The 23254-nt window shown below is 47.0% G+C and overlaps 1 protein-coding gene across 3 annotated transcripts in view; it reads left to right on the top strand.

Annotated features, from left to right (window-relative positions):
* Positions 1-22955, top strand: part of nrp1a (neuropilin 1a) — a 65971-nt gene extending 43016 nt beyond the window's left edge. For 2 of the 3 annotated variants that reach the window (XM_030398285.1, XM_030398286.1), the window contains 11 exons: positions 4051-4206; positions 7108-7252; positions 10676-11007; positions 12565-12709; positions 15039-15149; positions 16474-16524; positions 18433-18576; positions 18682-18959; positions 19067-19163; positions 19263-19316; positions 19522-22955. In XM_030398285.1, the coding sequence (XP_030254145.1) occupies positions 4051-4206; positions 7108-7252; positions 10676-11007; positions 12565-12709; positions 15039-15149; positions 16474-16524; positions 18433-18576; positions 18682-18959; positions 19067-19163; positions 19263-19316; positions 19522-19808 (1800 nt within the window). In that variant the 3' untranslated portion in view covers positions 19809-22955. The remainder of the gene's footprint in view (positions 1-4050; positions 4207-7107; positions 7253-10675; positions 11008-12564; positions 12710-15038; positions 15150-16473; positions 16525-18432; positions 18577-18681; positions 18960-19066; positions 19164-19262; positions 19317-19521) is intronic. The other variant, XM_030398287.1, reaches the window with a different exon arrangement.
* The last annotated feature ends 299 nt before the right edge of the window (positions 22956-23254 follow it).

The following is a 23254-nucleotide window of genomic DNA, read 5'->3' as shown; positions in this document are numbered from 1 at the left end:
AAAGTTTCTCCCGAGTCCATGACTCACAACACAGCCATTTTTCAAGGGAGTCTGGCAATTTTCTTTCCAAAGGGAATCAAAGAAGCTGTCTATATGGGTTGCTGTTTACTGTATTTACTGTGTTTCACACTGACTGTCGCTAAGACGTCGTGTTCCAGAGCGATCGGATCTCAGATGCGTCTTCCGTACGCCTCGGGGGTGTTCGCACCTGTCCTCACAGCTGTCCGCCTCTGATCTGATCACTCATATCACGCTCATGTTTACACCGCTATGAACAGCCTCGGCGTCTCAAAATGTAGCTCATCCCTTATGGAGTCGTCATCAACACACCTCCCCTTCCCTCCCCTTGCAGTGATTACATCACCCGTTGAGCATGATTCAGCCTTTCAGGACTCAACGACAAACAGTTGGATCATCGAGATTGAGTTCTGTACCCCTAGATCCACTGTGCGCTGATCATGATTTCTAAATGTTGTGCTATTGGTTTATGTATACAGGTCAGCTGGCGGTGTCAGCGGCTCAGGGCTGAGAGGAGTCCCACTAGTAATCATTATCCGGGCCTGTTTGTTTTTTCGCTGCGGTCTCTGTGGTACGGAATGGACTCTGCTTTACATCCCGGCAGCCCCGTCTTCTCTTCCTGACCCGTGTAACCCCGCTCTGTTAGCGCTGCCTCTGCCTCGTTTCCTCCACCTCCAACAAGCAGCTATTAATAAATCATGCTTTGCTCATTACCCAGGCCCTGTTATCAGCCCGCGTCTGTGAAATTGTTCTAGTCTTCTTCTCCTCCTTCTCCTCCTTCTTCTTCTTCTTCTTCTTCTTCTTCTTCTTCTTCTTCTTCACCACCAGAGACCCCGTGCTTCTGTCCTTCACATCTTCCACGGCATCACCGTTAGCCGGCTTGTTCCCTCCCCGACCTCCTCCTCTTCGCTTCTTTTCCCCGCGTCTTTCTGTTCACTCTTTCATCGTTATTCCCCTCGTCACGGCTCGCCCCGGCGCCAGTTTTTTGGAAATCAATTTTTTAAATAAGTTCTGCATCATTAAATTTGAGCTTTGCTGCCAAAAAACTTCAAAAAATGACAATAATTTGGCTTTCTCCGGCGTCCCCCGTGCGGGTTTGCGTTCCCTTAAAACTCTCGAGCCACAAGTGGCGAAGAGTTAAAGCGCCACACCCAGTGGCAGAGAGCCCCTCGAGAAATTGCCACCCTTTCAAATAAAAACATTAATTTATATATCCATGAAAGTTGGACTAGAATATTGATTAAAGTCATTAGTCCAGCCCTCTCCAGCACACTTCTGAGACTGTTTGAGCACCCACAAGTGTTCCCAATTACCCCCGCCACTCATTTCGTTTCCAGAGGCTCTTCTTCTCCATTACACCTAATGAGATCCATTCAGAGAAAAACATCCCAGGGCCAAGTCTTCCTATTAGACGTTTTTTTTTAACTTTTTTTTTTAATGTGAGCCTTTTCAGTAAGCCGCTCGGCCATTGGTCCAGATTGGAAAGGATTCAGGACGGCCTTTTGATCATACATAGATGTAAGAGACCTGCCTTGGCTAATATACGCCCTGCGCAGGCCTCGCTGCCATCCGCTGCGCTCTCCTCGTCCAACGCTGGCGCATGTGGCCGTTTGCCCTGCAGAGAGGAATTCGGCTTCTGCGTTATTAAATGGGAACCTTCTGAAGCTGGGGGGATTTGATTTTGTCTCTATTTGTGGACCCAGAAGAAATCTGGGACTTACTGTACAAGCCCCTTGAGCCTCCAGACAGGAACAAAAGTATTCTGTCTCCGTACGTGACTGTCTTTTTTGTTAGTCTCCATCCATCCAAATCCTTTTGAGTAGCCAAGAGAGAGGGAGAGAATGGCATGGTGGAGCCTCATTTATTGCTCCCATCTGTTTATGTCTTTTTACCCGTGGAAGAGGATCGGAGGGGCAGGAATGACCGTCGTTCTGTGGCACGCAGACGTTCCTCTCCCGCTCTCTCTGCTCTGACTCATTAAGTGTGGCACTGCGCTGTATATAAGGTTGGCAGACGAAGCTAGTTGGCTCTGCAAGTATGGTTTTAACATATGAGAGCTCTTTGGAGGGTTTTTTTTTTTTTTCGGAGGCAGATCACCCTGGTTTTAATTTTCGAAAAAATGTGCAAGCTCCTGCGTCTGTCTGCTCGCTCTCACAGTAGGGATTTTTTTACTCTTTCTTGCACACCCTTCCACATGCTCATACCGACGATCTCCTCCGCGTCGATTCGCCGACCGGTTCAAGGCTCCGGTCGCCTTCTATCAGGGGCCGAACCCATCTCACGTCAACATCAAAGACCCTGTCTCTCATCCCGATCTGGAAAACCTGCTCCGCCGACGCCACGGCTTCCCGCGCCGCTCCCGTGTTTTTCGCGGGGTCTGCACGCAGCACCATTATTCCTCATTAACGTCAGCTCGGCCTGTCAGAGGCGGTGTTATCACTTGTTAGAATTCAGCATGCTGCTTCTTACGCCGAGGGAGTGAGCCTTCCCTTTTTAAAAGCCTTTCAGTTTCACACTACACACTCCTCTCCTCTTTTATGGATGAAGGGGTGGTATTATGGGAATTAAGTAGCCTGCACAGAAGTCGGCAGGAGTAGATTTGTTATCGCTAGTGGCTCCTCAGAACTAGCAAATGCTGATCTCACCTCCCGGACTCCCAGTCAGGCCCTAACAGTCCCAGAGTCCCAAGTTAAACGTCGGACAATAAGCCAGTGTGACGGCTATTCTTACCACAGAAACGGAAGCCAGGGTGACACTTACGCTAATTCGCCCCTACCCCTCGTTTTCGAGTGCCCACTTGCCCCTCAGAACAGAGCTACAAACGGTAGCGGTATTAACCTCCCCCTATGAAATGGGACAACCCTTCAAGACCCCTCGTTCGTCATCAGTTGCCGTCGATGACGTTAATGTAAATTGATGTGACCCGACATTTGCAGCTGTGGTGATTCATCTTGCGTTGCTGTGGCCGTCCTGGTGTTATCACAGCACCATTTTTTCCATTTATCCGATGGAGCTGGTAAAATATGGACGCTCGCGATTTGTTCACAACTTCACAGTATCAGTGATGAAATACGAAAAAAAAAGGGAACCGCACTGACATTAGAGGAGCGATACCGAGTACAGCGACTTCCCCGCTGGACCTCAGTCATGTATTGTTCGTCACGTGCCTTTAGAGGTGGGGAATGCAACTTGAAAATACGCGCACAATGCAGGACTCCGCAAACTAGTCGTGTTTGTTTTCTGCTTGATATGAAGAAAAAGGAGCGTAAACCGTTGAAGCGACGGATCGTCTTCATAACCCTCTGTTTGGACGGACATGTAGCCTCAACACTTCACCCTGCTCGTCTATCCCATCGAGCATCCAAGCATACCGCCAAGCGTCGGCCCTGAATGCAAAAACACATCCACGTGACTGCAGAACCAATCCAGACTCTCCCTAACCCCGCCGCCTCTCGTTGTCTCCTTGTGAAAATATAATAGCCCCCCAGTAATGCACTGCAGTTCATGATTACTTTATAAAGCCCTGCATATTTTAAAGACACAATATTTGATATTCAATCTGTATCTCTCTTTCCTCCTGGCCAGTTTTTGATAATGTGATTGCGGACCCCTCGCTCTATTCAACATTCACTTTGATCCAATAAGCTCTTGTCTCCCATCTCAGGAAATTAAGTTGTCATCCTGTGTCTCTTTCATTAATGCGAATATCGTTTCATTGCTTTTTATTAAATTCCAGGTAGCGGCTGATGAGGCTATAGCCAGAGGTGATCGTAATAATGCGGTTATATTTTTACCTCTCCCGCTTGTCAGTGCATTATTAATACGCGCCGCGCATTGAAAGCCTTCTCTGCGAAAGTTATTCATGCATTTGAACGGGCAGAGAACATTTTACTTCAGCTGTATTGGCTACTTAGAAATGAGAGAGAAAGTCTTGTCATTCTTACAGCTCCTGTGGAATTTTCTAATTCTAAATCATTTAAATCGAATTTTTCCTCATTCGCCTCCTCCCCTCTCTCTCTTTGCCCTCCACAGGTGGACCTTGGGTTCTTGCGGTTTGTCTCGGCCATAGGCACCCAGGGCGCCATTTCCCAGGAGACCCGGAGGATCTACTTCGTCAAGTCCTACAAGGTGGACGTCAGCTCGAATGGGGAGGACTGGATCACCTTGAAGGAAGGCTCCAAACAAAAGGTAGGAGAATCTTCTCCGCAACTTTTGTGTGGACAAATTTTCATTAGCCAACAGTCGGCTGATCACATTAAAAATACCAAGGGAAAACTTTCAGGAATCATAAAGCATATTTTACTTGATACATTCAGCCCACAAACTCTATTTTTCAGCCCCTTAACTATCAGAAGCAGATGAAATAGTCAAAACTGTTTTGGTTTTTTTTGCGTCTGCCTGACCAGTTACTGTGTCATGAAAGCCACTCCTGTCCACGCACTGCAGTTGGAAATGTCCCATGTTGGTAAAGCAGCCAGCTGACTTGAATTGTGGTCTCTTCCAAGCTGCCTTTGAGCTCAACAAAAGGGGGAATACCCGGCTATATGCATTCGAGTCTCTTCCTCCCAATGTGCAATTATACACTTTTCCCTCTGTATGGTAATATGTTCGCTCCCCGTGCGAGTGGATGGTATTTGGAGCAAAGGACTGCGGTGCTAATGCGGCGCTGTGGCAGTTTAGGGAGGATTATGTCAGGAATGTAGCCACTGTTTTATGTCAAGTACACATCAGCTTGTCGCCAGAGAAACCAGGGTGACAAAAGACCTGACAAACAAGAGTTAAAGGGGAAAAGGGATGGAAAGAGAGATGTCATGTTTGAGCAGCTGGTAGAGGTGGGTCCAGGAAGAGAGGGGCGGAAGAGGAGAAAGGAAAAGGAGGGGGTGGCATGCTTGACCGGAGCGTGACAGGCTGTAACCATTGATTGCTGATCGGCCTGTCAAACAGAACAGGCTTTGTCCATCTGGAGGCAAACACACCTTCCACAGAGCGTCAGAGAGACATGTGTGTCTGACAGTTGTGTGTGTGTGTGTGTGTGTGTGTGACATGTAAATACCAAAAGGCAAGGCCTCGTGGCGCACAAAAAAAAAAAAGTTCTCATCGACAGAGCGTCCAAACGAGCGTGTTTGTGCTGCATTGTACACATGCCCCCCCAGGCCCGACCACTTTATGGTCGCTCTCCAAGTACACAGTCCCTTCTGTGAAGTGGGCGCCTAAAGGTGCCGTAGTAAGCCCCGCCTGCGTTCTTGTGGACCTCTTAAGTGCTTTTGTGCGAAGGGGCCCATTTGCTACATGCTGAGCCGGCAGTTTTCTTAGCCCAGCCTGGGATAAAAAAGCCACTTTACAGTTAGCGAGCGGAGAAGGAGGCGCAGCGTGACATTTAAGAGAGTGGACGACTTGGTCGCTGCGTCCCTTAGAAGACGTGGTCGGCAGGTAGTGCTCGGGGACTTGGATGCAAAGAGGTGGCGCTCCGGAAGGTTTAATGGAATTGTTGTCTTCCTCAGAATCAGAAATGCTTCACCCTACGGTCGCTCCTTCTGGGAAAGAAGTATCACAGCGCAGAGAAACTATGCGAAAAAATACAAAAACAGATAATAAGAACCAGGAGTATGTAGAAATAAATAGAAATATTTACATAATTTAATTGTAGTAGCGTGTAGACGCTGTTGAATGTTATTGAAAAAGGTCATAACTGACATAATTTACATTATAAATGCCACAGTATATCTCAGTAGTTGCACAGCGGCTTAAACAATAAGGTCTTATCTGTGAGTCCATCCTGTTCCTCTCAGCTGGACTCCTCTCTGCCCAGAAGCTGCTCTGTCAGGGAGGTCAGGAGGTGGCATGGTCACCGGCGTGATTCGGTTACGCAGAATGAACTGTGATTTACTGCGGGGAGCTGTTCTGCTGGGTGGTCAGCCTCTTCGTATGGCGCTAGTAAACTGTCAACCGACCCCAGGGGAGAACAGTGACATCTGTGACCTTTAAACAAGACACGGCGGTAAAAAGCCTGCACCAAATCTGGAGCTGGAGGACAGAAAGAGGGCATCTTAAGCGAGTCTGGACTTGTCAGTCTTAAACATACTGCCTCAGGTTTCACGGTCAGGGGCCGCGGCCCGTTGCGCTGCCACATGTAGCGAAAGGAGGAAGTGCTGGGGCGATTGCGGGGGTTACGGGGAAATCGGTTGATGCGGTGTTACATGTTGGTAATCTCTATAGAAAACACATGCACATGAATGCACTCTCTGTCCGCAGCGGATCTGATTTTGCTATCTGACGCGTTCTGCTTTCTGTTTGAGTGGGCCTTGGTTGCAGGATGCGGTCTGGAAAGGGTCAGGGTTAGGATTAGGGGGTTTCAATCTCAGGATTTCAGGTCAGGGTTAGGGGGATAACTTTTGATCTGCTTTTTAAAAGATTGTCTACAGTCGTATACTCCTGTTAAGTTGCTAATCAGACTGTAAACAATTGGAGGAAGTCTCGGCCTGGATATCAATTATTCATTTTCCAGAAACCCTAGAACGTTGGCTGTCGGCCCAGAGGCTGAATCGTCACGAGTAAAACAAGGGATGGGTTCCAAGATTGGCGCGTATTTAACAATCGTCCCATGTCCAAATGTTACACAGTTTAGAACCACAGTGTAAAGACTGTCCTTAGATTTCCAATAACCTGACTCAGTGCACAAGAAGCAGGCTGGGCGCACTGTAAGCCTGCATGCTGCGTGTCGGCTCCTGCCTGCCCTACCTGTTTACGTGGAGTTTGACTCTGATAATTAACGATAAATATGATGACGTGTATTCCCTTTGCCACTGAAAGAGCGAGAAAGCCAGAGGGGTGAGAGGGGACGCCGAAATGAAAAGCGAGAAACAGCGCCACACACAGCGTCAGCTGCGTAGGCATTCACAGTGTGTCCAGCCCGTGAGACCAATCACTGAGCTCCTTCCGCTTAATCTCACTAAATGTGAATCTCTCCCTGCCTCGACTCTCTGTTTCTCAGTTCAATTCAATTCAAGGTCTCGCGGAAGAAATTTCCAACCTGCCTCTAAGCTCACCACGCTCCGTCAATAATTTACTGTTCTTCTGCCTCCATTGCAGGTTTTTCAAGGCAACACCAACCCAACAGACGTTGCCAAGACGATGCTGCCCAAACCCACGCTGACACGCTTTGTCCGGATCCGGCCGGTTACCTGGGAAACAGGCATCGCACTGCGCTTCGAGGTGTATGGATGTAAGATATCAGGTGGGTACCGCCGAGCCTATGCATATGTACGAACACATCTCGGCTCTATCTTTGCTCCACAGCTGCCGGCGGAGACAAACAACTTTTATTATCCTGGTTATGATCTGATTAAGTACCAGATGCATTATTCAAGTGATGCTTCTGACTCTGACTCAGCTCTCATCTAGTTACAACACTTGGTATTTCCCATCCCAGCCCCGGTTGCACAAACACCTCACTGTTGCCTGGTGTGAGACCATGCTCTTTTTTTTTCTGTGAGAGTCCTGCTCTGAGGCTTAAGCAAGCTGCTGCATAATAGAGGAGTGGCACATGAAGGAGGATTACCTATTTATGTTACCCCATGTTTAGATGTTCCTCATTCAATATAAATGGAGCCAACAGCTGGCAGGCAGAGGGAGCCAGAGCTGGGTGGGATCTATATGGTCCCCGTCCCTCCTGCTGAGCCGGTCTCAGCCTCCTCTTCAGCCGCAGTCTGTCTTTTGCTTGCAGAGCTCTGATTTTGGAAAGGCTCCCCTCATCTCTGCCTTCTTGGCGATTTTGTTTTCATGGGTGGCGTGTGCATGTGTGTGGCTCGCTTTCGTAGGGTTTTAGCACATCCGTGTGCATCTCTATGGATTTATGAGCGTGTGTATTAAATGTTAATCAGTCCTTGCCAGTGTGTTTTGTGCCCACTTGATTAGGAGTATATATCCTGCAAGGACAGGAAAAAAAAAACACAGTGTGTTTTGTCAGCGTTGTTATTGCAGGATTAGACCTAGGATTAAAGTTAGGGTCAGGATTAGTTGCAGCCAGACAAATGTCCTCATATGCAAAGTGTTGTGTGTTTGTGTGTGTGTGTGTGTGTGTGTGTGTGTGTGTGTGTGGCTGTGCATGTAATGGCAGAGGAAAAGGCACTGTGGGTACAGCAGGGTTACAGCTGGGGCGTGTGTTTCGGGCGAGGGACCAGACCGCTGCACAGAGCATAAACACATCACAGGATCGAAGTCACCGCAGGGCCTCCTTAACGACGTCAGCACCCCTGGGTGCTCTGAAGACGCTGCCAGCTCCCCGCATGCTGCTAGCATGGCAGTCGGAGGGAGAGGAATTGCGAGGCTCTTGAGGGCCGGATAAACTCGGTGACTCACTCCGTTCTACCTTGAGTTATGAATCCCTGATCGTGGAACAACCTTTTGCTGAGAGAAATATGAAGGTGCAGCTCGACTAGTGCGACCAAAACGTGACATAGCTACCCTTGGTTTTGTCAGAGCTAAACAAAGCTATTTCCACCTTCTACTCTCTGTGATGCCAAGATCACAATTTCCGGCATTAGATCAGAGGGGACGGATGTGTACCCCAGATGTATCTCCCTGAATCACAGTGGTTGCATGCCCATGCTGATAAAAACAGCTACTCATTAATAAAAACATCCACCGCCCTGTTGTTTTGTAAATACGCCATGCTCTATAAATATCTCTGATGGACCACTGATGCTCCACCCAAAGCCAAGCTGTTGCCCACATTGCCATGCATCACCGTCTATACTGTCCTCAAGCACACACACACACACACACACACACACACACACACACACACCCACATGTGTTTGTTCCCTCCGGGCGTGTCATTGCGTGCGTGCCATCTCCGCAGCTCCTGTCGTCACAGCTGATGTCGATTAGGAGCTCCAGATGACCCGGGGAGTTCACCCGAGTGTCTCAACCCAGATCAGACGTGCGCATTTTTCAATCGCACACATGCACCTCTTTCTCATATCTTCCCCACTTCAAACTCGATCAGTGTGCAGCGCCTCAGCTTTGCCCCTGTGATCAGTCTCACACAGATCTTGGCCAAGGACGAGAAAAAAAAAAAAAAGAAGATTGAAAAAAAAAAAAACAGTCGACAGGCTTCTGCACTAGCAGTGTTTGTTCCTTGAGCCTCATTCCCCCCCCCCCCCGATTTTCAAGAATGTGTGGACTGGAGATTGGTCTCACGGGTCTGCATAGGAGCTGCTTTAAATAACCAGGGACAGAAAGCAGAAGTCTGAATGCCGCCTTGTTCTGCAAGTTTTTTTTTTGGCTCACTTTTCCCAGAGTCCTAGAGTGGTACAGCGCGCACTTTGTCTCTGTACAGATACAGAAGATGTAATAATGCCCAGACTAAGCCGTCCATGGGATTCAGATTGTAAATATGTAATTGCTTACCCACGGGTTCCTGACTCAGTGTCTTGGGATTAAGTGTAAGGAAGTGACAGACAGGAAGATTTACCCCTAATACACTCTGCTAACTGTCACGCTCCTAGTGGTAATTGCAACACTGGGAATTTTTGTTGTGAGTCCCAGTGTATTGTACTTGGCTTCACCAACTGCAGAAGTGTGTAGGCGGAAACATAAGGCACCGGCGTCTGCATTATTTACTCCTAGAGGTGTTTCAGAAGAATGAAAAAGTGTCTTATTTATCAGCAATATGCTCAGGGAGATAAAGTTTAAAATGTACAGCACCAATACCCATTACCACTCACTGTCGCACCCACGGGACGCATGAACTATGAAGTTTCACAGACTGCTGGCACCTTTAAATGTCACATGGATTACAAAAATGTATATGTTTCCGCACATTTAAATGAGCATCTTTTCTGTCATTGGGATCATTTTCAAGAAAAATGCAGAAAGGAGTCAAGTTGAGAAAAAGAATCTGGTTTAAACATGCAAATGTTTCTTTAAACATGCCCAGCTTTAGCAACAGGTTGATATCCTGCTCAGCTCTTATTATGGCGGGATGGCTTTTAGAAAGGGGGGCGCGAAAGAAAAAGAAAAGCGCTTTCTCCTTGTGGAAACGAACGGAAACACGTCCAAAGATGCTGAAACTTTCCAGAATCAGGATAGGACGAGAACAGAGACGTAGAACAAAAGGAGGAGGTAAAAGTTCGAAAGAGCGGACGGGAAAGAAACGAGGTGTTAAAAGGCACAGTCCCACAGATGTTGACAGCTGTGGAACAGAAGGTAGATGAGTGCGGCAGCAGATAAAACACAGGGAGAATGTGTTTCTGTGTGGGTCTGTGATGGAAGGAGGGGCTGGAGAGAGACATGAAAAGAAAAAAGCGCTCCCAGAATGCAGGACGTGGATGCACCAACTGAGAGGAGGGTTTTAATTGGCTGCCTGGAGACAACTGCTTCGGGCGGAGGAATTAGTATGCATGAGATCTACAGACGGATAGAGAAAGAGAAAAGAGGGAGAGATCACAGTAACATCACAAGGAGTTTGGGGAATTGTCTTCCTCACTTTGACTTTCACTATCCCCGTTGCTGCCATATGAACCTTAAACTTTAAAATGTTGAACATCAAGCCTTTTGACATACAGCAGATCAAGTCTTGCGTCATCACTGCAGGTTGTCATTAGTTTTCCTCACAAAAGCTAAGCACCTTTTTGCTTTCCCTTGTGTCACTCAGAGTACCCGTGCTCCGGCATGTTGGGCATGGTATCCGGTTTGATCACCGACAACCAGATCACCGCGTCCTCCCACACGGACCGGAGCTGGGTACCGGAGAACGCTCGCCTGCTAACCAGCAGGACGGGGTGGACCCTGCTGCCCCAGCCCCAGCCCTTCACCAACGAATGGCTACAGGTGGATCTCGGCGAAGAGAAGCTGGTGAAGGGGTTGATCATCCAGGGCGGGAAGCACCGCGAAAACAAAGTCTTCATGAAGAAGTTCCGTTTCGGCTACAGCAACAACGGCTCTGACTGGAGGATGGTGATGGACACGAACGGGAACAAGCCAAGGGTGAGAACTTTTCTTTGTATATCTTTTTACTGGATCGTATGCTACAGTACCCTTGAGCAATGCCAACACATTCTCACTCCTAACTGGTTAAATACGGTAGCATGGTCAGTGACCTTAAGCTTCAAACTATGACTACTTTCCCCTCTAGGAAATGTATTTTTTTCTTGCTCTTTGTACTGCTGCGCTAGAGAGGCACTTAAGGAGTGAGTTTGACGGGTGCCTACAGTGTCAAAGACCACTGACGAGGATGCATTAGGAGTAACATGGGCTGGCAATGCTCGAAGATGTCAAAAATCACTGGGGTCTTTGCTCGGTTCTAACAAGTCAGAAGTGTGACTCTTTAGAAAACTTTCAGTCAAGGAAATGGGTTGGAATTAATGGTTTGATTTCTACCAAAAACCAATGGTGGAGTTTTTACCGTCAACACTGTGGGAGCTGATTTGAATACATCTAAAAATGTCTCTCAGATACGTCAGAGCATTGATTCGATTATGACGCGTTCGGTCAATTTTCGCCAGACATTTGCGCCCGGCAGTTGTGAGTCACTGAGCGGTCCCTGCGAGTCAATTTCGGCAGTGTTTTGAATCACATTAAGATAAGCATCTCAAGTCTATCCCAGATCGCTCATTGCCGCTTTCTATTCCGCACCGCGCGCGCCGTTCAACCCTTTCAGCGGATAGTGAAACCACTCCAGAGTGGTGAGAGGAGTCGGGGGAGAATAGGCGGAGGAGAGACGAGGACGTGAGGGGGAAAGAGCATGGAACGCGGAGAGAAGTGACCCGAGAGTTATCTGCCAGTGTCACCGCGCGTACAGGAGGCATAAGCCAACACTTCACTCGATGCATGCACACGCTTACACACAAAGAATTGGATATATACAAGCACATACACAATCGCACACAACTCCAAAAAGAGCTGCGAGGGCCCGTCCCCAATTACAAGCGTCCCTGACAGGGCATAAATCTGATCCAGATGGGCTGATGGTTGATTTATGAAGGGAGTACGGAGGATCCATATCCCCCTTGTCCTAGTTAGCCGCCTCTCTCCCCTCGCCTGAAAGAGTCCCAGCATCTAACTTGCACCAGGTTCCCTCCACGTGATCGCACCCATTAATCCACTTCCATCAAGTCTCTATCTCCTCCTTTCCCCATTTATCCCCTTGCTTGCGGAGGATCTGAGGCAAGAGTTGAAGGAGCCCAAAGCCGCCTTTGACAGAGATGTGTGTCATGGCTGTCTTTGCCGCCGGCCCCCCCCCCCCCCCGTGTCACATGCCTAAGCTGCGCTTTAGAAGTCGGCAAGATGAGAGCGCTCTGGTCATCTTCCGTTCTTTTCCCGTCATCTCTCCCTCTACCCGGCACACGCCATCCCTGCGCCACACCTCTGGCTTTTAGAGGGCAGGAAAAAGTCCGCCCCGGGCTATCCGTATTTGAAGAGCTGCATCAGTCAAACGTCTAGCGATGGCATCATCAGCAGTATTGCGCTTTGTCTTTGTTCACTGACTCTTTCCTTTCTGTTTCTGTCCCTCCTCCTTCCACCTTCTCTCCTTTTCCCCGACAGATATTTGAAGGGAACAGCAACTACGACACTCCCGAGCTTAGGACCGTGGAGCCCCTGCTGTCCCGTTTCATCAGAATTTACCCAGAGAGGGCCACTCCTGCTGGCATGGGCCTGCGACTTGAGCTCCTTGGCTGCGAGATTGAAGGTAAATAGCCACCCTAGTTAGAACTCCTATTAAATCTGTGGCATTATCTGTGTGATATCTAGGTTTTGGTGCAAAATATGCAAAGGCTAGTAGTAATGGCATTTCTACCTGTGGTGCTGGTTCCTCCACCGGCAGTAATGGCGTTTCCACCAGTGGTGGCAAAGTTACTACCCAGAGCAAAAACCTTTTTTTTTCCCCCGCGCTGATGACACTGCCAGCTGTGGTAATGCGTTTGAGCGTTGTAATGAAAAGTTCACGTGTGGTGTTGGTGTCATTACCCTCGTCAGAATATGAATTTGCTACCCGCAGCGACACGCTCGCTGGGCCCATCTCGACTTCATTTGCAGTCCGCGTTCAAAAGTGTTCGCACATCCGATATGTCTTGACGCACGCACAGGTGAGCCATCTATCATCTCAGCTAATGACATGGCTTCAAGTGGCCTGCACTCTTCGCCAGAGTCGGGGGGTGTTATTTAAAGATGTGCGTGAGGGCTTCCTTGTGTTGAGCCCACAGCTGTCCAGCTCCTGCTCTTTATCCCTACAAGGGACAGTTGTCTTGTCTCTCTGTTACATCAAAGCTGCCCCCTATAGATAACCACTGCTGGGGGGAATATATAAAAGCCCACCTGGCCCAGTAGGATTATTGCGGCCTGGCCCCCATCGCACTCTTCCCAACCCCTGTGTGTCTTTCTTCTTTCAAGGGGCCGCACACCCTTCGCTATCTTTTAAAAATTACCCCTGTTTTTTCTCCGGCTCTTTATCTGTCTCTCTCAAAGCTCATGTAGCACAGCTCAGCGATATAAGAGTGTGTAGCGCTAGCCCTAAGTGGATTTACATATTGGATTTCAGAGAGGCCCATTCTGTTGTAAGCCTCGTTGGACTCCCACCGGGAGCTTTAGTCGGATGATAATGCTGGTTTTCAGCGTTAATGCCAAACACACACACGCACGCACAGGCGTATATGCACACACGGAGCAACCGCAATCACCCAGCCAAACGTGTGGTTACAAGCATTTACGTACACAGGTGCTTCTGCTAGTGTGTACAAACACGTGTGTGTGTGTGTGTGTGTATGTGACAAGCCATAGTGGGAGAGCTAAATTCTCATTTCTGTGAGAGGCTCCCCTGATGCAGCGCTGACCCCGTCCCTGACCTCCCCCACCCTGAATCTGACAGGAGCTGATCTGCCTCATATTTCATCCAGCGGAGGGAGAGAGCGAGAACATTGGCTCACACATACACACGCTCGCAGTCTCACATACTGTACACACATTTTTCAGGCGGTCTGCTCCTATCTGTCTTTCTCTCCTCCTCTCCCCACTCCCTTTTCCCTGCCTCTACACCGGGGATCCCCGCTCATTACTCAATCAGTGTAAACATACAAATGCACACCCACCGCAGCACGGCCGTGCGGCAGCGGAGCGTGGTGTGGATCTAGGCCCATGTCCACATCCAAGTGCAAGCGCGGCCATAATGATAGGGCGCCGTTGCAGCCAGGGGCCCTGCCTATAGCCAATCCCAAGCCCTGTTTCTGCATCTTGGAGTTTCAGCGGCTCAAGCCCTCAGAACCATGCTTTGGCTTCAGCTCTATTTATACACCCACACCTCCACAGCTTGATAAAAGGAGGGATGCTAATAGCAAAGGCCTAGATTGAAGCACAGTGTGTGACTGTGGGCGGAACATGCTGAGCCTATGTGCACATATGTCTGCGTTTTCCTATTTGAGGCTACATCTGCGCCCCATGCGAGCACTACATCTCATTTCTTTTGTACGCTCATACTTAGTGCTGGACTTAATTATTTTAACCTGCTGATTATTTTCTAGATTAATTGTTGGTGTATAAAATGTCTGAAAATGGTGAAAATGTCCATCCCAGTTTCAGAGGAAAAGTAGGAAATTATTATTTTTTTCTCCCATTTTTGGAGGGAAAATGAATTATAAATTATTATCAAAGTAGGTGCAGATTATTTTTCGGTTAATCAGTTACTCGACTTATCACCGCAGCTCTACAAACACTCCAGACACACTGTCAGTGTATGATTGAAAGGCATTCACTTCCAAGTTCTGAAACCCAACGTCACTGTCCCTTTAAATCTCAGTGTTTTGAGGTTAGAACATGATCTGATGGTGATCAGCCCAAGCAACAGGAGTGTACTCTTACGCGTGTGTTAATGGTCCACATTAGCTCGCCTAATCTATACAGCAAGAGAAAAGGTATGATTTATGGTTTGCTTGGCTCCTCCAACCCGATATCAGGGCACATTTTCGTTGTAAAACTTGAAATCTAACTATCTTTTTTGCTCTCTTTCATCTTCTTCACGTTTACAGCTCCTACACTGCCGCCTACCACCCAAGTTCCGAGCACGACTCCGTCGGACGACTGCGATGACGACCAGGCGAGCTGCCACAGCGGCACAGGTGATGACTACGATGTGACAGGTGCTAACATCGCCCTCATGAGACTGCAAGCAAACCCCCTCTCCCCCTCTTGCCCTTCCTTCTGCTTTGACTCGCACTCGATCTGCCCCTCTTTTCCAGCTTTGCCGCTCTCTGTCACAGTTAGATTTTGATACCAAAGCCAATCCGCCATCTAGTCTGCACATTTGCACGCACGCACGCATGCATGCACATCGCGCTGGCATGTACACAGCTCTAATTACCTGCACCCGTAGCTCCCACCTTCCCCCTTGGTCTGTCCCCTCTAACCTCCACCTCAGCAAAAGGACTGATCGCCAAATGTGCACATCCACACACACACACACACACACCTTCTTCTAAACCTACCAACAGCCAGCTCTGCCTCTCTCTATCCTTTCACCTCTCACCTGAGCCTGCGCTGCTGCACTCCCCATTAACCAGCAGTCTCCAATGATGAGCATGGCACCGTGTCCGTCATCTGTTCAGAAAGTATTACATAGGTGCTTCTTGGTAGATAAACTGAGGCAAGGCAGTCATAGGAATAAAGGGGAAAGACGAGGCAAGTCTTGATTAGCTAAATGTAGCTAGCATGGATACGTTTTTTCTTGTCCAATGTTGAAAAGAAGTCTACTCAGGAGCCTGGATGAAAGTTTTTGTTTTGTCCTTTTTTAAATGTCTCTCTTATGGTCACTAGTCCAGAATTTATTACAAAGCCGTTTCAGACACCTTTTCACTGTCAACTATATAAGTCACAAAGGACATCTTTCTTGTGGTTCAAATTTAAACTTCATATAATGTTTTCCTTACATTCACTTCAGTGATCGAACCTTTAGCTTCGACCTCACTACATTACATGTGCTTCATTACTCTCCCACTGAGCTTCCAGGCCATCCCTCCCATCAGCTTAGTTTCTTTCATTGGAATAATTGAATTGAAAGGTCCTCAATAATTAAAGCATTGCATTCAGTAGTCTAGACTTTTTTGTTGGAGTGGAACAGATCCTCTCAAGTGAGTGCAAGAAACAAGTCATAAAAGCGTCCACAAGAAGCTGCCCTTTGGACGTCTATAAACAAGGTTAAAAAGATGTCTGAAATAATGCGTAAAAACTTTAGATATCGTGGGTCAACCTAGTTGCTCAATTGGTACAGCTTGCACCCCATTTACAGAGGCTGTGTCCTAGCTGCAGTGACCATGGATTCCATTCCAATCCGTGGCTCTTTGTAGCATTTCCTGTCTAAAAGAAAAGGTGTCACAAAAACTTTCACTCTGGCCCCTCAGCGGATGTCTTTTGAACTTAACCCTTGCCAGGCTAAGCTAACCGTGCTAATGTGTTGTGTTGTGACAGTTGGAACCACGATACCGGAGACCACTACCACTGAAGTGGACACCATTCCAGGTGAGTCTTTAAGGGAGTGTTTCTTTCCCACAGATTCCACATCTTAACCAAGCACCGAATGCAATGCCCGGATGTTGAAATAGCATTGATAATATACAGGGCAGTTTTAACCGTTCAGGGTTTTGTTTAATTCATCGCAGTGGATTGATCAAGATGCCAACCTTGGCCAATGATTGCCAGCCCGTTGCTCCTCTGATGTGTGTCGGTTATTTAAAGCTGATGATATGGCCCTGAGAGTCTCCCGCTGACAGGGTGAGAGGAGGTTGTCTGATGCGGGGCTAGCTGATGATTAGCGCCGGTGCTCTGTTGCTGCCTTCTCAGCATAATCACTAATCACTGGGCCGACACTGCCACGCACTACACACACACAACAATACAAAAAAAAAAAAAGAGAAGCAAAATGCAAATGACCACAGGAAATGAGGTGTGCTCAGGGGTCACATGAGCCGACACACACATAGGGCTGTCTCCTATAGCAGGTTGATGAGGCAGCCGCCAGCTGAGAGACTGTGCCCCAGTCTGACCTTAGCTAATGGGCCATAGGCTCCACCAAGCCCCCTTCACTCTGTCAGCTGACTGTGCGCTCTGTCTGCAGTCTGCTGGGGCACCGGCTATGGTAATAGATGAGGGCTGAGGTGCAGGTGTGTGTATGTGTGTGTGAGTGCGTAATTATGTGTGTATGAAAATGTCTGTGGGTAAACACTTATCGGTCTGACTTTTCGTTTCTCTAATCAGTTCTTTGTATTTGTGTGTGTCTGTGTAAGTGCGTGTGTGTGTGCCGTGCGCCCTAATCTCACAGGATGTAGATTCCATTGCCATTTGTCTCATTTTTTTTCCTTCAAATGGCCAAGTGAGTCATGTGGCTGCTCATCTTACCCAGAGCTTGTTGCTAGCCTCAGTCAAAGCCTCCCAAGAACGGGTGGCGGGGGAAACAAAGCCTTTTTAATTGGGAATGGGACGTCTCGACAAATAAAGTGGCTTGGCGTCTGAAATGCGGACCCACATGGGAATTCCATCCTTTGTGTCTAAAGCGTAAATAGAGTCGTTGCCCGAAGAAGCTAGTTAAAAATCTTCCCATTATTAAGGGAAATATTGGCTCATATATTGTCGTTTGGAGAGGCGCCTCGTTGTACCTCTGAAGGCATCGCATGCTGGATTTTAAGGCCGTGGCGAACATCCCAAACATCCCGCTCCCTTGTTTCTTTGAAGACTTTCTTTATCCAATTTGAAAAACACTAAAGCCTCCCACACATTTCCCTGCCTCTACCGAGGCTTCTTCAGCACGGCATGTGTCCATTGGGGAATGCATTGTTGGAATGGGGCCTTGGTACCGTTACCATAGTTGTCTTTAAACCTCAAGTCTCTGTTCTCATTAAAATCCAGAGCTCTCTGCGGGTTGCTATGAATGTTGCTTTCTCAACTGGACACCATGTCCAGACCCCGTCTTCCGGTTCCCCCCGTCCCTTTCTTCTCGCCTCTGTGGCCCTCTATATTTCTCTTTCTATACCCTGTTATGTTCATTAAAAGAGATCATTAACTCCAGCCACGATATAAGGTCTACATGAGGGCTATGCTGTCAGTTTGCTCTTTTATCTCATGTTGGAACCATAACTTTCCTTCCGTCCCAGTCTGTTTCACCCTCCTGAGTTGGCTGGGTTTATCCCACCCAGCTGTGGGACTCTGAGCTGGCATTCCGTAGTTCTATGCTGCCCTCTAGTGCTTGTATCTGATCAGGATGAGTGGATGAATCCCCAAAGTGTCGCCTGCAGTCATATGATGAAAGGCCCCAAGGTCATTGTTTGGGTCCAGCCCAGAGCTGTTGGCAATCGTCCCTTTTGAATTAAGGAGGATTATGAAATGTGATCTCCTCTGACACATGATCGTGACCTTTCTTTAACATTTTTGCAGCTTTTCTGTGGTTTGCCTGCGACTTCGGCTGGGCCAATGACCCATCCTTCTGCAGTTGGACTTCAGACGACACTGGGTCGAGGTGGCAGATCCAGTCCAGCGGCACCCCGACGCTCAACACTGGACCTAACATGGACCACACAGGTGATGATTGAAAATGTGTGACCTGCTGCAGTACATGCAAGTCACATTCTCTTTAAGCCTTCAGTTTTTGTCTTGTCAGTGATACAAGTTATTTTTATCACTCAGGTGGATCAGGGAATTTCATCTACACCTTAGCGACGGGTCCGCAAGAGTCCGAGGTGGCTCGGCTGGTCAGCCCCGTCGTCAGCTCCCCGGATTCGGACCTGTGCGTGTCATTTTGGTACCACATGTTCGGGTCGCACATAGGCACACTGCATATAAAACAGCGCAAACAGACAGTTGATGGACCAGCTGACATCCTGCTGTGGACGGTCAGTGGACACCAGGGCAACCGCTGGAGGGAAGGTCGTGTCCTAGTGCCACGCACCAACAAACCCTATCAGGTAAGGCAAAACTAACTTATCTTTCAGTCTGTATCTCGGGCCTCTACCCCAGTGTGGTGTCCAAGAAAAGGTTGCCAGTAAGTCACCGGCTTTTTTTTCCTTTCAAGGTGGTGATCGAAGGCCTGGTGGATGGAAAGAGCTGGGGAGACATTGCGGTGGATGACATTAAGGTTCTCGATGGACTCAGCATGTCAGATTGCAAAGGTGAGGCTCTTAGTCTTCACAGTATCTGAAATATACCTGCGCAGATTTATTATTTTTTTCTTTGGACACCGGATATAACTATTATTTCTGTTTGAACAGATCCCGACGTACCCACCGAGCCAATGCTACCAGAGGATCGCCTAAATGAAATCCGTAAGTGAAATGATATTACGTGATTCCAGCGATGTTCAAACAGTTAACGGTGTGCTTTGTGTTGCTGCTATTACCACTTGGGTGCTTTCCTTTTCATAAGCCTTAAAATAACGTATTTTGTGTTTTGATAGAGACCCCTTGTGGCCAGTCTTTTATTATACCGTACATCTCATGATCCTCTTCTGCTTCTGTCTCTCCCCTCTAGTTGAGGAGATCACTGAATACCCGGACTTCGTGGAGACCAACCAGATCAGCGGAGCAGGCAACATGCTAAAGACGCTCGACCCCATCCTCATCACCATCATCGCCATGTCCGCCCTGGGGGTCTTCCTGGGCGCCATCTGCGGCGTGGTGCTGTACTGCGCCTGCTCACACGGAGGCATGTCGGACAGGAATTTGTCGGCCCTGGAGAACTATAACTTTGAACTAGTGGACGGCGTGAAGTTAAAGAAGGACAAACTCAATGTACAGAGCTCATACTCAGAGGCGTGAGATGGGACCGAGTGCATTCGTGTGACTTTACCATGTGCAGAGCTCAAAGAGCGTGCACAAGACTGGCATATCCTCTCGTATACATGCGAGTCGGCAGGCTAAAAGGACTGCCACACCCTCAACTTCCTGGATGAGGGACAGGTTCAGGAACCAATGGGAGGTTTGGACTGATCCATGCTTTTCTCAGGAGCTGCAGTAAAAAGAACCTACCAGTAGGGGACACTGTGTACAAATAAAATACAGAAAAAAAAATATGTACAGATGTTTTAGATGATATTTTAATTTTCTATTTTGATTTTCATTCATTTTTACAATCGGATGCTGGTGTTGAGACCAATTTATTAATAATGTTTAAAGTATTTATCATTTTCTGGGAAAGAAATGTTCATTTTTTTAATGTCAGTTCATGAAGGCTGTTTTATTTTCGAGTTTTGAAAAAAGACGTATCAGAAATCGTAAATGAACCATATCCGGCAAAACTGTAGATTTGCCCCCATGGTGTGGCATACAGGGTGTGCCCATAGCCCGTGACCCTGAAACATGTACCCTTTCCCCTTTGACACTCCGAAGTGAGGGTCCGATTCATGGCAATGTATGGTTCTGACAGTGCCTTTAGTACATTTTGGTTGGCCTCCTCTGTTTATCTGGGTGTTTTTTACTGTACACACCTTAAGTTATGGTAAAAGGAGACAGGGGCACATTCTCTTATATATACCTGCAAAAGAGGAAAACAATCTATCATAGCGCTTTGTTTTCTGTTTTCTGTCAAAAAAACAAAAAAAAAACAAACCACACACTGTAAATAAGTTTTAATATATTTTTTGCCCTTTTTAAAGAAAGTGAAAAGGAAAAATAGCTGCAGTATCCCTTTTTTCATGGGTTTGTGTGTGTGTAAATACAATCTCCTGACTGTTTTGTGGAAGGTGCAGTGTTATCGTTTTTTGATTTTTTTTTAGATTATTCGCTCAGACGAGTAAGATTTGTGTGATGCTGACGTTACAGCGACTTTCAATGTGCATTCAAGCCACCTGTCATCCAAAAAACGCCCACTTCGTGTAAACCCTGCCGGAGGACGAATGAGTCACAAGGTCACAAAAAAAAAGACAAAAAAAAAACAAAACAAAAAACAGCTAACATGATGAACTCTTGTCGATCTTTCTCAAAATTTCTCTCATTTCTCCGTCTCGTACCTCTGCTGTAAGTTCGACTGGTCGCCAATATGTTCTGACATAGCTTCAACGTGCTCATTTTGATGGCAGAGCAGGTGGTTAAACATATAGAGTTTCTACCAGCATACCAAAAAACCCCAACAATCATCATCGCTTCGCTTTAGCTAAGACCTAGCCTAGCTTGTCACGTACAAACATCACTGTGGATTGTTCACTGAAGCAGCGCTATCTGGACAATGCAGCTTGAATGCACTTTGTTACTGATCCCCCTCGTGATAGGAGCCTATTTACAGGAGGGGGTAAACACACTAACTGAAGAATGGTGCTATCATTACTTTAGCCAGACACATTTATCTCGTGATAAAAAAATAAATAAATGAAAAAAAAAAACCCAGTTTGTATCGTTCACATGCTGTATTGTAGCTTAAGGCCTTTCGGGGGGGGCCGTAAAGAGTTTTTACGTGTAGCAGCCATAATGTTGTGATGTCAGAGCTGATGTCATTAGGGACGGGACACTGGTACAGCGAGGGGCAGAGTGGCGTCACCTTGAATCAGGTCACCTGGCCTCCCCTCCGTGGCTTTACCAAAGGATGGTTGCCCCCTTCTTTTTTTGCTCACTGGGGGTTTCTCACCAACACTCAAAACACTATAAGACCACAGCTCGTCGATGGTCATCATTCAGAAAAAGAGCCGATTACTGGCTTTGCCCTGTCAGAGCCCCCCGGAGAGGAAATCACAAGGGGAAACGATAGGATGCCTGCAGCAGAGGAGAGAACTGTGTGACTGTTTTTCTATCTCTTTTTAAGCTCAAAAGAAGTGCAAATGTCACCTCGACGGGAACTCGTCGAAATCTCCGTCAAGACTCTTTACAAACGGATTGGATGGGCCAGTCCCACCGCTAGACGCCGCAAGGGAAAGGGGACTCCGTGTTGACATTGACAATATCGGGACACAAGGGTCCATGGGACCAGAAGTCAGTGGTGTTTTTGCCGCACCACAAAATCAAACAATCAAGAACTCGATCCTGTGACGGGTGACATCTTTTACATCCTTGTGCTTTGTATGTCCTGCCATGGTGAACACATCCTCTTCAGCTTGCTCGTTTTTTCCAGACCTGACCCCCGACTCCTCTCACCCTCTGCACATAGAGGACCGTAGCTCCCAGCGACATCTGCGAAAACTAGAGAAAAAGGATACTGTAGCGTGGACTCAAAAACAAAACAATGTTGCACTGATAAATATATTTAAGAGGTTTATGTGTTTATAGCGTTCATTTGCAAAAAAAAAACAAAAAAAAAACAGAAGAAGGTCAAAAACACAAAAAACACGTGTTCATTTCTTTCATCTTTTTTTTTTTTTTACATATATCGATATATAGTTTCAGATTATGTGAGAGAATTCTGAAATGTTAAAAGAAAAAAATATTGAAATGTTTTTCATTATTGAAAAAGACAAAATAGATTTTTTCCAACCTTAATGTCCCTCCCCACCATCATTTACATGGCATATTAACGCTTCGTTTTGTACCGTCATTCAAATTTTGTGCAGAATCTTTTGTTTTGTTTTTTACAAGAACAAGAAAATAAGACTTTTATTTTCAATACTGCTTCTGTAATTTGCTGTTGTAGGAAATAAAAAAACAAACAAATAAACAGCAAGGCCTTAAAAAGAAAAAGGGAATATTTGTGTTGTGATCCAGAATCAGAGAAACCCTTTTTTTTTTTTTTTTTTTTTTTTTTTTGGTCCTTAGATTTTTCCTGTCAGATCTACGTCATAGTCATGCTGTAAAGGGTAAACCAGCAGCCTCACGAGCCTCAGCTCTTTGAAGCAACATCTGTTTTTTCGCGTCGGCATAATGTTCAAGCACCACTTCAGCAAGACGGTGATGTAAACAGAAAATGGGTCAGTCTAGTTTTTTTTTTTGTCTCACACAGCCATTGCTTTCCAAAGATACAAATAAAAGGCATCTTCATATGAAGGAAGTTGATCATTTATTTGGTTATTTATCAGCCGTTTTCTATGTCAGATTTAATAGCAGGGGAAAATGCAACACCGTGTAATAAATGGTGAATATTGATGGGCAGATCTCAGAGCAGATGGAAGCAAACTCGAGGTTGGGTCTCTAATGTGAGAGCTCTCCACCTATTGGAGTGGTGAAAATCATGGCGCAGAGCGAAGGGCGGGTACCGACCACTAATGTGAAGCTGATGTGAGCTGCACTCAAGTCGCTCGGCCCGGTCTTCTAGTCAGTCTGTCATTAGCTCAAATTAGACTCAA

The sequence above is a fragment of the Sparus aurata genome, chromosome 19, assembly GCF_900880675.1.
Source record: "Sparus aurata chromosome 19, fSpaAur1.1, whole genome shotgun sequence".
Lineage (NCBI taxonomy): Eukaryota > Metazoa > Chordata > Actinopteri > Spariformes > Sparidae > Sparus > Sparus aurata.
This window is presented reverse-complemented; position numbering and strand designations above follow the sequence as displayed.